Source organism: Scyliorhinus canicula, chromosome 7, assembly GCF_902713615.1.
Source record: "Scyliorhinus canicula chromosome 7, sScyCan1.1, whole genome shotgun sequence".
NCBI lineage: Eukaryota > Metazoa > Chordata > Chondrichthyes > Carcharhiniformes > Scyliorhinidae > Scyliorhinus > Scyliorhinus canicula.
The window spans coordinates 57,427,309-57,441,033 of NC_052152.1; the positions used below are offsets into that span (position 1 = coordinate 57,427,309).

Below are 13,725 nucleotides of genomic sequence, written 5' to 3' on the forward strand. Positions count from 1 at the left end.
TGTAATTTATTGAATATGGAACTATATTATCTATGAATTATTCTCAAAAAATGTAAGTAATCAAATTATGTTTGGAAATAAAGGTGTTTTTCCCACCTGTTGCACTGAAAGAGTATCTAATATTGGTTGTAAAATAACCAGGCAAATATGGTTTTTCATTTTGTTGATTAACAGTGGACTTCACACCAGTCATATACAAGTCGAAACCAACCACTAAAATTGAAAGACAAATCCCTCCATACAATGGCTTTGGATCAGAGGAGGATTCCTTCAACTCAACCCTGAGTCTAGTACCCAAACCTCCACAACGTAATATACTGCAGTTCATGGAAAAGGACAGGTAAGACAGATGCTGAGAGAGTGAATTCAGGAAACAAGTCTATTGTCCATTTGAGGATTTCAGAAGATATCATGAACAATAAGTGAATTTTCATCTTTTGAAGCTCAGAACTGAGTTACTGCTTATCACTTCTACCCTTTCAGTTCATTTTATGAGATATACTGGGCAGTTTTAACTTCTGCTCATGCAAACATTTATTTTCTTTGCTATCACTGAAGGATAATAAAAATAATGGCAGACCTCAGAATTTCTGTGGGTGGTGAATTACATAGTTTTTGTATAAATCTTAAACATCTAAGGGGAAAATTTGGTTTGAAGTGGCAGTGTACAGACTGGGTTGATTCACCAGAACAGATAGTACATTGGCATCTGCCTTCCTGATCCACAAGGTGTTCTTCAATTAGACCAATGAAGTGATGCCATATGAACAAATTTCCCCTGCTACATTTTTATTTTTATTTTCTTCTTTTCGGAGTTTATTGCACACTTTAAAGTCTCATTTATTTTCCAGAGATGTCAGTAACCAGAATTGTTTAAATAAAAGTTGTATGCTGTGATGGAGAGACTTCTGGGTGGGGGGGGGGGGGGGGGGGGGGGGATAATTATTTGACAAATCAAATGGCTCTCTGCATCTGCAATTCCTTTCTAATCTTGTGAACTCATTATTGAGTAAAGTATGAAGAAAAACAAGTAAGGATATAAAAGACCATCCAAATCATCCAGCTGTTGTACTGAGATTTAACACAATATGAAAGGGCAGGGGACTAGATTTTAATTGTGACAATTAAGGGCATGAGGGTCTAGAAATTGGATTGTGCCCGAATCAATGTATAATCCCAATGCCTGGCACATGCTGTGATCGTACATACTCAAAACATGTTACTAAAATTTAGGAAAGGTATTTTTAAAATGTATTTTCATTCCATCAGCCTTCATAAAGCGATTTCCCTTTCATCACAAATTATTTCTTTACTTTAAATAATAATTTACTATTTCCCTTTACTAATTCTCTTCATGGTACCTACAACAAGTCTTTTTTGTGCCTGCTCTCAGCATTTTAAATTTATTTTTGCTAATCTCTCTATATCACTTTTACTTCTGTGTTCAATGCCTGTGTAATTTATAATATATCTTATGTAATGTGTATTATATAACTTGAAATGTAATAGCTAATGATTCCTTCAGTGTCTGATTGGAGATATCATCTTTTATTAGACAGGGACTGGAAAGCAATGTGCTACAGTTCAGTGCCAGACTGATTACTGATGATCAAATCAACAGGGAGCGGAAATTTGTGCTCTCATATTTTTTGAGTGATGACACCATTAGTATTTTTGAACCTCCTGCTGTGAACTCAGGTACAATTTGATTGTAACTGTATACTTAGACTTATATAGTAGGGACCATCTAATCCTTACATACATATACAGATTCTATAAATGATGTTGCAGAAGTGAGTCGATACTTTTTAACTGTGCTTTGATTTGATTTATTCATGAGAAGTGGCTCCCAAGGCCGGCATTTATTTCCCAACCCTAGTTTCCCTTGAGAAGTCAGTGGTCAGCTGACTTCTTGAGCTACCTCAGTTCTTCTGGTGTGGACACTCTGAGTGCTGTTAGGAAGCAAGGGAGGGAGAGAGCGTGTGTGTGAATTTGAGTGAATGGGAATGTGTGTGTGAGAGGGTGAATGCGAGTGTTTGTATGCGGTGTGTGAGCGAGAGAGTGAATGAATCTGTGCATGTCAGAGAGAGAGATCTGTGCACATGTGAGAGAAAATGAGTAAATGCATATGTGTGAGAAAGTAGGTGACAGGGAGTGGTTGAGTGTGTGAGAGGGAGTGGTTGAGTGTGTGAGAGGGAGTGATTGAGTGTGTGAGAGAGAGTGGTTGAGTGTGGGTGGATGTGTGAGAGTGCGGGTGGATGTGTGAGAGAGAGTGAGCATTTATGTGAGAGAGTTTGTGTGTGTGATTGAATGATTGTGGGGTTTTTTGTGAGCAAGTGGGTGATTTAAGTATCTGTGTGAAAGAGAGTGAGTGAGTGAGGGTGTATGAGGGCAATTATGTGGACATGAATGTCGAGTTAGCTGAAGTGAACTGGAGTACTAGGCTAGGGGATAAGTCAACAGAGTAGCAGCGGCAGACATTTAAGGGCACATTGCCGAATACTTGGAATATGTATATTCCTACAATAGAGAAAAATTCTGAAGGGAGGATCCACCATCCATGATTAACCAAAGAAGTTAAGGGAAGTAGCAAACTTAAGGAAAAAACATATAAATGTATAAAGTTGAGTGGCAGGTCAGATGATTGGTCAGAATATAAAGGATAGCAGAGAATGACTGGAGGTTAATCAGGAGAAAAAATTTAGAGTATGAGAAGAGACTAACTAGAACTGTAAAATGGATAGCAAGAGTTTCTTCAGGTATTAAAAAGGAAAAGAATAAGTGAAGTGAGTGTTGGTCCACTAGCGAGTGAGAATGGGGAGTTAATAGTAGATAATAAGGAAATGGTGAATTAAATGAACAAATATCTTGCTTCTATCTTCATGCGAGGATACAAAAAACATTCCAATAATAGCTGTACATCAAGAGGTGGAAATTACAATCACTGGGGAAGTGGTACTGAACAAACGATGGAGCTGTGGGTTGACAAATTTCCAGTTTCTGTTGCACTTCATCCGAAGGTCCTAAAGGAAGTGGCAAATATTGTAGTAGATGCATTGGTGTTAATTTTCCAAAATTCCATAGATTCTGGAAAGGTTCAATCAGACGAGAAAGAAGTAAATATAATCCCTTTCACCCTGGGTAAGAACCCATGAGATCCAAGGAAATTTGGCAAATTGGTTCCAAAATTGGCTGAGTGACAGGAAGCAGAGGGTGATAGTCAAGGGCCTGTGTCCAGTGGGGTCCGCTGGGGTCAGTGTTGGGGCCCTTGCTGTTTGTGCTTTATATAAATGATTTAGATATGAATGTAGGAGGGCATGTCTTAACATTCGAGACTATGGACCAAGTGCTGGCAAATGGGATTAGGATTGGCAGACCAGGTGCCTTTCATGCAGTGGTGCAGACTTGATGAGCCGAAAGGCCTTTCTGCATTGTATTTTTCTGTGATTTTTTGATCAGCAAGTTTGTGGATGATACAAAACTTTTTAAAATATCTTTTTATTGGCTTTTCTCTGATTTATAAACAGTTGTGTGTGTACTTGTATTTTTCTTGCCCGCGCTAATTTACTTTATTGGATGAAATGAAAATTGATGGAGTGATAAATAATGAGAAAGATAGCCTTCGCTTACAGGAGGATATAGACGGGCAGGCCACATGGGCTGATCACTGACAAATGGAAATCAATCTGTACTGTACTGACTGGGAGGATGGTAGAGGCGGGTTGCCTCACACACTTTAAAAAGTACATTGAAGAGCACTTGGCACGTTTTAACATTCGAGGCTGTGGGCCAAGTGCTGGCAAATGGGAATAGGATTGGCAAATTAGGTGCATTACATGTTGTGATACAGACTCGATGGGCCGAATTTTAGGTGCATTACATGTTGTGGTACAGACTCGATGGGCCGAGTTTTAGGTGCGTTACATGTTGTGGTACAGACTCGATCGGCTGAATTTTTTTTTACTTGTTCGCAGCCATTTTAAAGGCCGCTTGCAGCCAGCGTTATTAAAAGCCGGCTGCTGCGCAGGGATTTGCGCGATCGGGAGCGCCGCGAAGGATGGCTCCACGACCCTCCCGACACCCGCCCGCAACCCACCCGCGGGTCGCGACCCTGAGATTGAAGAACACTGATTTAATGTAATAAAATATCCCAAGGTGCTTCACAGGAACATTATAGAACATGATACCAAGCCACATAAGGGGATATTAAGCCAGATGATGAACGTAGAAGAGGCTGGGGGCCAGTCTGCAGCATTGGAAAGGAGTATCAAGATGCACAAAGGAATGGAAGTGGCAAATAACAGTACAGGAATAGGAAATAAAGCAATAGAGGATGCAAACAATCTGGCTCCGCCTCAAAGTTGTAAAAGAAAGCGGTAGGATTCAGTGGTGAGGAAGTATCCATGTTTAATTACATGAAGGTGGAGGGCACCGATTGGGGTTTCGCATGTGAGGATGTGAGGGTGCATGTGTGTGAGAGAGTGTACATAAGGGTGAATTAGTGGGTGAGGGTGTATGTTGTCATAATATACACCAGTATATCATGGTGCAGACACGTACTGATGGACAGACACTGGGACCAATCAACATGCACAAACACCCCAGCCAATCACCAGTTAAAATACACATACTATAAAGATAGAGGGCACTACGGTTCCCGCTCATTCTGGATGCTGTCTCTCAGTAGAACAGGAGCTCATCAAGTTTAGTACAGACTCACACCACGTGCTGAGAGATTCAACTGGTTTGGACAGGCTTAGGTCTCTAGTTAAACTAACATCGTTTAAACCCACAGTTCTCGTATGTCGATTAGTTCATAGTTAATAAAATAGAGTTGAACCTTCCTCAGTGTTGGTGGTATATGTTAACCTCGCAAGTCTACATTATTCAACACTTCATGGTACCAGTAGTTGAGGGATGTCAGTACTTCTGAGACCTGCCTACCAGTGATCAGCCTTCCACCAGTCACACGCCATCCTGCAGAATGGACACCATTTGCCCGCCGCCGCCCCTCCGCATTGCCGGGAACCTGGGCTCTAATTGGAAGATTTTTAAACAGCGCTTCCAGCTGTACCTCAAGGCCACGGACCTGGAAGCTGCCTCGGACGCACGGAAGATTGCTCTCTTCCTCTCCACAGCTGGGGACCATGCCCTCCACATCTTCAACTCGCTCACCTTCGCTGATGGGCAGGATAAATCGAAGTTCAAAACAGTCCTCTTAAAGTTCAACAGCCACTGCGAGGTCGAGGTAAACGAGAGCTTCGAGAGATACATGTTTCAACAGCGAATTCAGGGTAAGGATGAACCTTTCCAGTCTTTATCACCCACCTCCGTGTCCTTGTGCAGTCCTGCAGCTACGGGTCCACCTCTGACTCCATGATCTGTGACCAGATAATAATTTTTGATGTCCAATCTGAGCCCCTGCGCCAGCAGCTACTAAAAGTGAAGCAGCTCACCCGGTCCACGGCCATTGAGACGTACGTGCTCCATGAACACGCGTCCACGCGATACTCCTGCATCAAGGCCACTGAAACGGCGCGGCAAGCTCCCCACGAGGCAGAACGGGTCCAAATGATAAAGTCTCTCCAGGGCCTGGGTCTGGACGATGGCGGCCATTTCGCGCGCTTTACGCGGACTCCCGCGCTGGCACGCAACGAACGTGGTGACATCGAGGACCGTTCTGCGCAGGCGCGCACCTCCTGGATCACCCAGCGCATGCGCGGTGGTGCAACGAACGTGCTGACGCAACGGCGTGTGGCAACTGTGGCTCCATCCACTTAAAGTGGCAATGTCCCGCGAAGACCCAACGCTGCCTGCAGTGTGGCAAACTGGGCCACTATGCTGCTCTGTGCAGGCCCACCCTGCCTGCTGCTTTTAGGAGGTCCACCCAGCCCCGCAGAGATATCAGGGCCATTCAGCCTGCTATCAGCGAACCTGCTCCGGAATTCTCTTCTGACTTTGCCAGCGATGACTTGCAGGCGCCTTTTCAAGTTGGCATCATAACCACGAACAGGATGTCTCCTAAGCGCGGCACCAAACCCATCCACATTCACATCATCGACCCAGATGATGAGTGGTGTGCCACCCTTAGTCAACCGGTCCCCTGTGAGGTTCCGCCTGGACTCTGGCGCCTCCGCCAATCTCATTGCGTCATCTGACCTTCACAAACTCTGGGCGTGATTCTCCGAAACCTGGAGAAATCGTGAGGCTGGCGTCAAAAACGGGCAGGTTTGACGCCAGCCTCCGCCCCCCCTCCCGACCGGGAACCGATTCTGGTCCCCCGTCGGGGCTAGCATGCCGCGGCCGTGAACTCCGGCATCACGGGCTTAACGAATTTCGTTAAGCCCGCTTGCCAGAGTTTGCGACGGCTGACGCGTCACATGACGTCAGCCGCGCATGCGCGGATCGGAAGACTCCAACCCGCGCATGCGCGGATGACGTCATCGCGCATTTGCGCGAAACCCGTGCATGCGCGGGCCGGGATGCCCCTCAGCCACCCCGCGAATGGATACAGCGGGGCGGCGGAAGGACAAAGAGTGCGCGGGGTAAGTACCCGCTGCCCGCGATCGGTGCCCACCGATTGCGGGCCCCTGGCACCCTTGGTACGGCCGTGGTATTGCCGTGCCAATCGGTGCCATAGTTCCCAAGATCCCAACTTTACGGCCGTTTTTACGAACGGTCAGACCAGGTGTGTTTGACGTTCCTAAAAACTGTCGTAAAGGGCTTGGAATTCGGCCCATCGGCCAGCTGAGAATCGCTGCTCGCCGTAAAAAAACGGCGGGCAGCGATTCGTGTCGGGAGGCGGGCGTGGGGGGGGGGAGGGAGAATAGCGGGAGGGCGTCAGACTAGCGTGGCCGTAAAAATTTACGACCCCCGCTATTCTCCGCACCGTCGTGAGTGTGGAGAATCGCCCCCTCTGTGTCTAGCCTGCCATCCTGCCATCTGCGTGTCAACTGCTTGACTATAATGGGAATGCTATCGCTGCCAGTGGATCCTGCCAACTCGAGGTGACACATCGTGCTCACACGGCTGTTACATAGAACATAGAACATAGAACAGTACAGCACAGAACAGGCCCTTCGGCCCTCGATGTTGTGCCGAGCAATGATCACCCTACTTAAACCCATGTAACCCGTATACCCGTAACCCAACAATCCCCCCATTAACCTTACACTACGGGCAATTTAGCATGGCCAATCCACCTAACCCGCACATCTTTGGACTGTGGGAGGAAACCGGAGCACCCGGAGGAAACCCACGCACACACGGGGAGGACGTGCAGACTCCACACAGACAGTGACCCAGCCGGGAATCGAACCTGGGACCCTGGAGCTGTGAAGCATTGATGCTAACCACCATGCTACCGTTCTCTCGTTTGAAATCATTGCCGCCTCAAAAGCCTCCTTGCTTGGTGTGCAGGCATGCAAGCTGCTCCATTTAGTGCAGAAGGTTCACTCACTCTCTCCCAGTGACGTGTCTGCATCCTCTGACACAGACTTCAGGGCGCAACTCGATTCCGTCATCCAACAATACCACAATGTCTTCGAGGAAATGGGCACGCTCCCGTATACATACAGGATTCTACTCAAGCCCAACGCCACGCCTGTGGTACACGCACATCGCAGAGTCCCAGCGCCCCTTAAGGACCGCCTCAAGCAACAGCTCCAGGACCTCCAGAACCAAGGGGCTATATCCAGAGTCATAGAACCGACCAACTGGGTAAGCTCCATGGTCTGCGATAAGAAATCGTCCGGCGAGCTAAGGATCTGCATAGATCCTAAAGATCTTAATCGGAACATCATGCGGGAGCACTACCCGATTCCAAAACGTGAGAAACTCACGTGCGAGATGGCCCACGCCAAACTCTTCACAAAACTAGATGCCTCAAAGGGTTTCTGGCAAATCCAGCTGGATGAATCGAGCAGAAAGCTGTGTACATTCAACACACCCTTTGGCAAATACTGCTACAACCGAATGCTATTCGGCATCATCTCTGCGTCCAAAGTTTTCCATCGAATAATGGAACAGATGATGGAGAGAATCGACACGTCTGGGTATATGTCGACGACATTATAATCTGGTCCACCACCCCGCCTCAAGCGCGTCTTCAAGCGCATTCAGGAACATGGCCTCCGTCTCAATAGGTCCAAATGTTCCTTCGGCCAGTCGGACATTAAGTTCCTGGGTGATCACATCTCCCATTTAGGGGTGCGTCCGGATGAGGACAAGATCGCGGCAATCAAATCCATGAAAACGCCCGAGGACAAGAAAGCGGTCCTCCGGTTCCTGGGCATGGTGAATTTCCTTGGGAAGTTCATTCCGAATCTTGCCTCGCACACCACAGCCCTCAGAAACCTGGTTCGCAAAACTACGGACTTCCAGTGGCTCCCTGCCCATGAGCTCGAGTGGAGGGAACTGAAGGCGAATCTTTCCAAGGCCCCAGTGCTGGTCTTTTTCGACCCGAACAAAGAGACTAAAATCTCTACTGATGCCAGTCAGTCTGGGATTGGAGCCGTGCTCCTGCAACGAGATGAGGCCTCGTCATGGGCCCCCGTCACGGGCAAAGACCCCCACGGAACAGCACTATGCGCAAATTGAGAAAGAGGGTCTCGGCCTTCTGACCGGTGTCGTGAAGTTCCACGACTACGTATATGGACCTCCGCAGTTCACTGTCGAAACCGACCATCGTCCACTTGTCAACATAATACGAAAGGACTTGAATGATATGCCGCTTCGCCTCCAAAGCATCCTAATCAAGCTACGGAGGTATGACTTCCAACTCGTTTATACCCCTGGCAAAGACCTTGTCGTTGCCGACGCCCTCTCCAGGTCGGTCACCACTCCATGCGATCACGAAGGGTTTGTCTGCCAAATCGATGCTCAAGTTCAATTCGCAGCCTCCCACTTGCCAGCATCGGATGCACGCCTGGTACAAATTCGCCACGAGACAATGGCTGACCCCCTTCTGCAGCGTGTAATGCGCTTAATGACAGACGGGTGGCTCAAGGGCCAATGCCCACAATTTTACAATGTCCGTGATGACCTGGCGGTTGTTGACGGGATGCTCCTAAAGTTAGATCGCATCGTGATCCCGCACAGCATGCGCCAGTTGGTCCTGGAGCAACTGCATGAAGGCCATCTGGGAGTGGAAAAATGTCGCCGCAGAGCCAGGGAAGCTGTCTATTGGCCGGGCATTAACGATGACATCGCCAATGCGATACTCAACTGCCCCACCTGCCAGCGTTTTCAACCCGCCCAACCAAGGGAGACCCTGATGCCCCATGAGTTAGTCACATCACCCTGGACCAAGGTGAGCATCAACCTGTTCCACGCATTGGGCAGGGACTACGTCCTCATCATTGACTTCTTCTCCAACTACCCGCAGGTCATCAGGTTGCACGGTCTCACAACTTCGGCTGTCATTCGGGCGTGCAAGGAGACGTTCGCCCGGCATGGCATTCCGCTCACAGTAATGTCAGACAATGGCCCCTGTTTCACGAGCCAGGAATGTGCCAGCTTTGCCAGACAATACAACTTCGCACACATCACGTCCAGTCCCCTGTACCCTCAGTCCAATGGCAAGGCGGAAAAGGTGGTTCATATAGTCAAGAGGCTGCACGCAAGGCTGCTGATGGCGGCTCTGACTTCCACCTTGCTCTGCTAGCCTATTGCTCCCCCCCCCCCCCCCCCCCCCCCCCCACTGGGCTGTCGCCTGCACAGTTAGTAATGAACCGCACCCTCAGGACGATGGTGACATCGATTCTCACCCCCAATCTCGATCATGTCCCCGTGCTCCACAGGATGCAGATGTCTCAGACGAAACAAAAAGCTACACACGACTCACGTGCTGCTGATCTCCCCGACATCCAGCCACACAACACGGTTCGCATCCATCTTCCGGATGGTGGCTGGTCTGCGCCTGTTGTTGTTCTCAGGCAGGTGGCCCCCCCGCTCCTTCCTGGTCCGGTTACCGGACGGATCCATTCGGCGCCGCAATCAGCGCGCCCTTCGCCCTGTTCCACAGTCGTCATGGGATCCTCCGACCAGCTTCTCTGCTGACCCTGCCATGGACTGTGCAGAGCTTCCGGTCACTCTGCCTCCCCCTGACTGTGCTGCAGCCCACCCAGCTCCTCTGCTGACCCTGCCATGGACTGTGCAGAGCTTCCGGTCACTCTGCCTCCCCCTGACTGTGCTGCAGCCCACTCAGCTCCTGACCTGGTAGCTATCGACCCACCCTTGAGGCGGTCAACCAGAGTTTGTTGCCCACCTCAGAGACTGAATTTATGAACTTTGCAAATAGGTGGACTTTCTGAGATGTTTTCTTCCCTGTTAAAATCGTTCTCCAGTGGTTTGTAAATAGCATTGTTTTTGTTCAAGTTACTGCATATTAATCATCTGCACCAGGCACCTTCCTTTGTATATAACTGTTTCCTGTATACAGATTTGTAGTTATGTCTTCGCACCTCACACTTGGTTAGGTACATTCTTAACACACCCACATTATTTATTGTCACACATTCACATCAACATTTTTTTTAAAGGGGGGATGTCATAATATACACCAGTATATCATGGTGCAGACACACACTGATGGACATACACTGGGACCAATCAATATGCACAAACACCGCAGCCAACCACCAGTTAGAATGCACACACTATAAAGGCAGAGGGCACCACGGTTCCCGTTCATTCTGGATGCTGCCTCTCAGTAGAACAGGAGCTCATCAAGTTTAGCACAGACTCACACCACGTGCTGAGAGATTCACCTGGTTCGGACAGGCTTAGGTCTCTAGTTAAACTAACATTGTTTAAACCCACAGTTCTTGTAGTCAATTAGTTCATAGTTAATTAATAAAATAGAGTTGAACCTTCCTCGGTGTTGGTGGTATATGTTAACCTCGCAAGTCTACATCATCCAACACTTAATATGTGAAAGAGTGAACGAATAAGTGTATGAGAGGAAGGGAGAGAAAGAGTGAGTGATTGTGTATAAGAGAGTGAATGGGCATGTGTGAGGGAGTATGACAGAGTGAGTGTGTGTGTGTGTACGTAAGTGTGACTGAATGGGAGTGTGTGAAGAATGAATGTGTGAGTGTGTGAGATTGAGCATGAACATATGTAAAGATGTACGTGTGAAAGACTGAATGAGTGTGTGTTTTTGTGAAATTTTCTGTGTGAGAGAGTGATCGAGTGAGCTTGTGTAAACGAATGAGTGACTGAGAGTGGGTGTGAATTTGTGTGAAAGAATGAGTATGAGTGTGTGAGAGAAAGTGAGTGAGAGAGTGTGAGAGAGACTGAGGGCTGGATTCTCTGTCAGCCGATGACAGTATCAGGTTCCACGAAGCAGCGGAGAATCTCGAAATTGGGATCGGCGCTGGTCGCAATGCGATTCTCCGACCCCCAGCCGTTGGTGCCAGTATTGTGGTCCATGACCGCGCACCAGTGGAACGATGTAAATGGGTCTCAAGGGCAGCACGATGGCGCAGTGGTTAGCACAGCCCGCTCACGGCACCAAGGTCCTAGGTTCAATCCCGGCTCTGAGTCACTGTCCATGTGGAGTTTGCACATTCTCCCCATGTTTGCATGAGTTTCGCCCCCACAACCCAAAAGATGTGCTGGGTAGATGCATTGGCCAAGCTAAATTGCCCCTTAATTAGAAAAATGAATTGGGTACTCTAAAATTTTTTTTTAAAAAGTAAATGGGTCTTAATGAGTCATTTGCATTCATTTAGCAGGCCCGGTACTCTAAGCTCCGGCTCTCTGTGATTCTCCGGTCCCCGGGGCTAGGAATAACATGGGTGTAAATCACTTGTGGTCTCTACCAACATGGCCCTGGCATAGTGGATCTTGCAGTGAGCCAAGGAGGTAGCCCCCGAGGGGAGTTTCCACCGGATGCCATCAGAGGGCCACCCTCCCCCCACACAATGCACTACCTGCCCACTCCTCTTCTACCAGAACCCCCATGACCCTCGAATCCCTTAATAGGGAGACTCCCCAGGTTTACCTGCAATAGGGAAAAACTCTCAAGGACCCCTGTAATAGGGAGAACATGGACACCTGCAATAGGAAGACCTCCTTCAGGGACACCCCTCCCCCATGGACCTCCTGCTAAAGGGACCCCCCACAGAGGCCACCTAATGAAAGGGACACCACAGAGATCCCCTAAATAAAGGAGCTGCCACAGGGACTCCCTGACTAAAGAGTCCCCCCACAGGAACTTCCTGACTAAAGAGACCCCCCCCACAGGGACTACCTGACTGAAGGGACTCCCCATCCCCCGCCCCAGAAAGGATATCCCTGTCTGGAAGCTAGAGCGCAGTCCAGACAGAGGCAGTAAAATAAATTACAGCTGTAAGACTTACCTGGAAGCTCTACATGTCCATTCCTCAAAGGGAACAACTGTGGCCTGTGTTTCAACCCCACAGAACCATTAGCTGCAAGCCATTCATAACATTCTAGTAGTGGGCTGTAGTTGACAGCTTCCACAAACCAGCTGCATCCTTGATTAATTTACTGCCCTTCATGGATCAGTGACTCTAAGTGGTGAAACCCCAATGTTTACAAACATTGACTACATCAAAGAGGGGTAAGTGCATTCCAAGCACAAAGTATATTCCAATCTCTCAAGTGTTACTTAGTCAGGGGGTCTCTGTGCGGGAGCTTGGAGGCTGCTTTATGGTGCGATGGGGGGTGGGGGGTTGGGGGGGGGGGGGTGGACGGCCACAGGATTTGGTAGGGAAATCCTTTGTATTCATCGGCATGGAAGGGATACCACGGAATTGCTTCTGATTTTCACTCCAGGGAGATGGCAAAGCAGGTGCAGTTCTCCTCCGGCGGGAGAATATGGGCTGGATTCTCTGATTCTCTGATGCTGGGCCTGAATCGGTGGTGTTCTACTGGTCCCAGAGCAATTCAGGATCCGTGAGTGGGCTAGCACCGGCGCCACGTGGAACAAGAGCAATTGCAATGAAAAAAAGTCTGATTCGCCGTGGCCAGAATTGGCACTCGAGCGGCTGACAAGCTGCAACCGCATATAAACACTCCAGGATAAAATAGTGTATAATCACAGGGACAGAGAGAAGACTGGAGGGGGCCTGCCGGACCTGCTGACCCTCACTGTCGCGGAGCAGCGGGCACTGGACCTGGTCGATCGGCCCGGGGAGAGGGCAGGCCCTGAGATGGAGGTTGACATTGGGGAACCAAGTGTTCCCCCACTGAGATGCGGTGTCTCTATAGCATGCATGGCATAGCCCCACACCACCCCGCCACCACCACACCACTCCACTACCCCACACCACCTCCCCATTCCACTCTGCTACCCAACCTCCCTCACACCACCCCATCTCCCCCACAACTCCACCCCAACGCGTGATCCAACCATGCGTCATGTCTTGTGTCTTGCAGGAACACCTGGCAATGAGGCAGGCCCTCCTGGTGTCCCCCACCCCTGTCCACAACCGCAGTACACATCCAGTGATGAGGCAGCACCAGGCAGCGAGGCGAGGCCCCAAACGCCAGCCCGTGATACCCTGGAGTACCAGTCCAGGGATGACATTGACTTTTCTTTACAAGTGTATGTGACATCCTCCACCATTCCAGAGACACTCACCTAGGTTGGGCATTTTAGTGAAGAACCTCCTGGGGCAGTATCTGGTATGCACCACACATGTGCAGCAGTACATCAGGTGGAGGTTAGAATCCCTGAGGGGGCGGATGATCGGG

The 13,725-nt window shown here is 49.0% G+C and overlaps 1 protein-coding gene across 1 annotated transcript in view; it reads left to right on the forward strand.

The window, feature by feature from the left end:
* Positions 1 to 13,725, forward strand: part of efhc2 (EF-hand domain (C-terminal) containing 2) — a 218,498-nt gene that overhangs the window by 165,829 nt on the left and 38,944 nt on the right. Inside the window, exons 8-9 of the mRNA XM_038802085.1 lie at positions 175 to 340; positions 1,556 to 1,698. Of these exons, the coding sequence (XP_038658013.1) occupies positions 175 to 340; positions 1,556 to 1,698 (309 nt within the window). The remainder of the gene's footprint in view (positions 1 to 174; positions 341 to 1,555; positions 1,699 to 13,725) is intronic.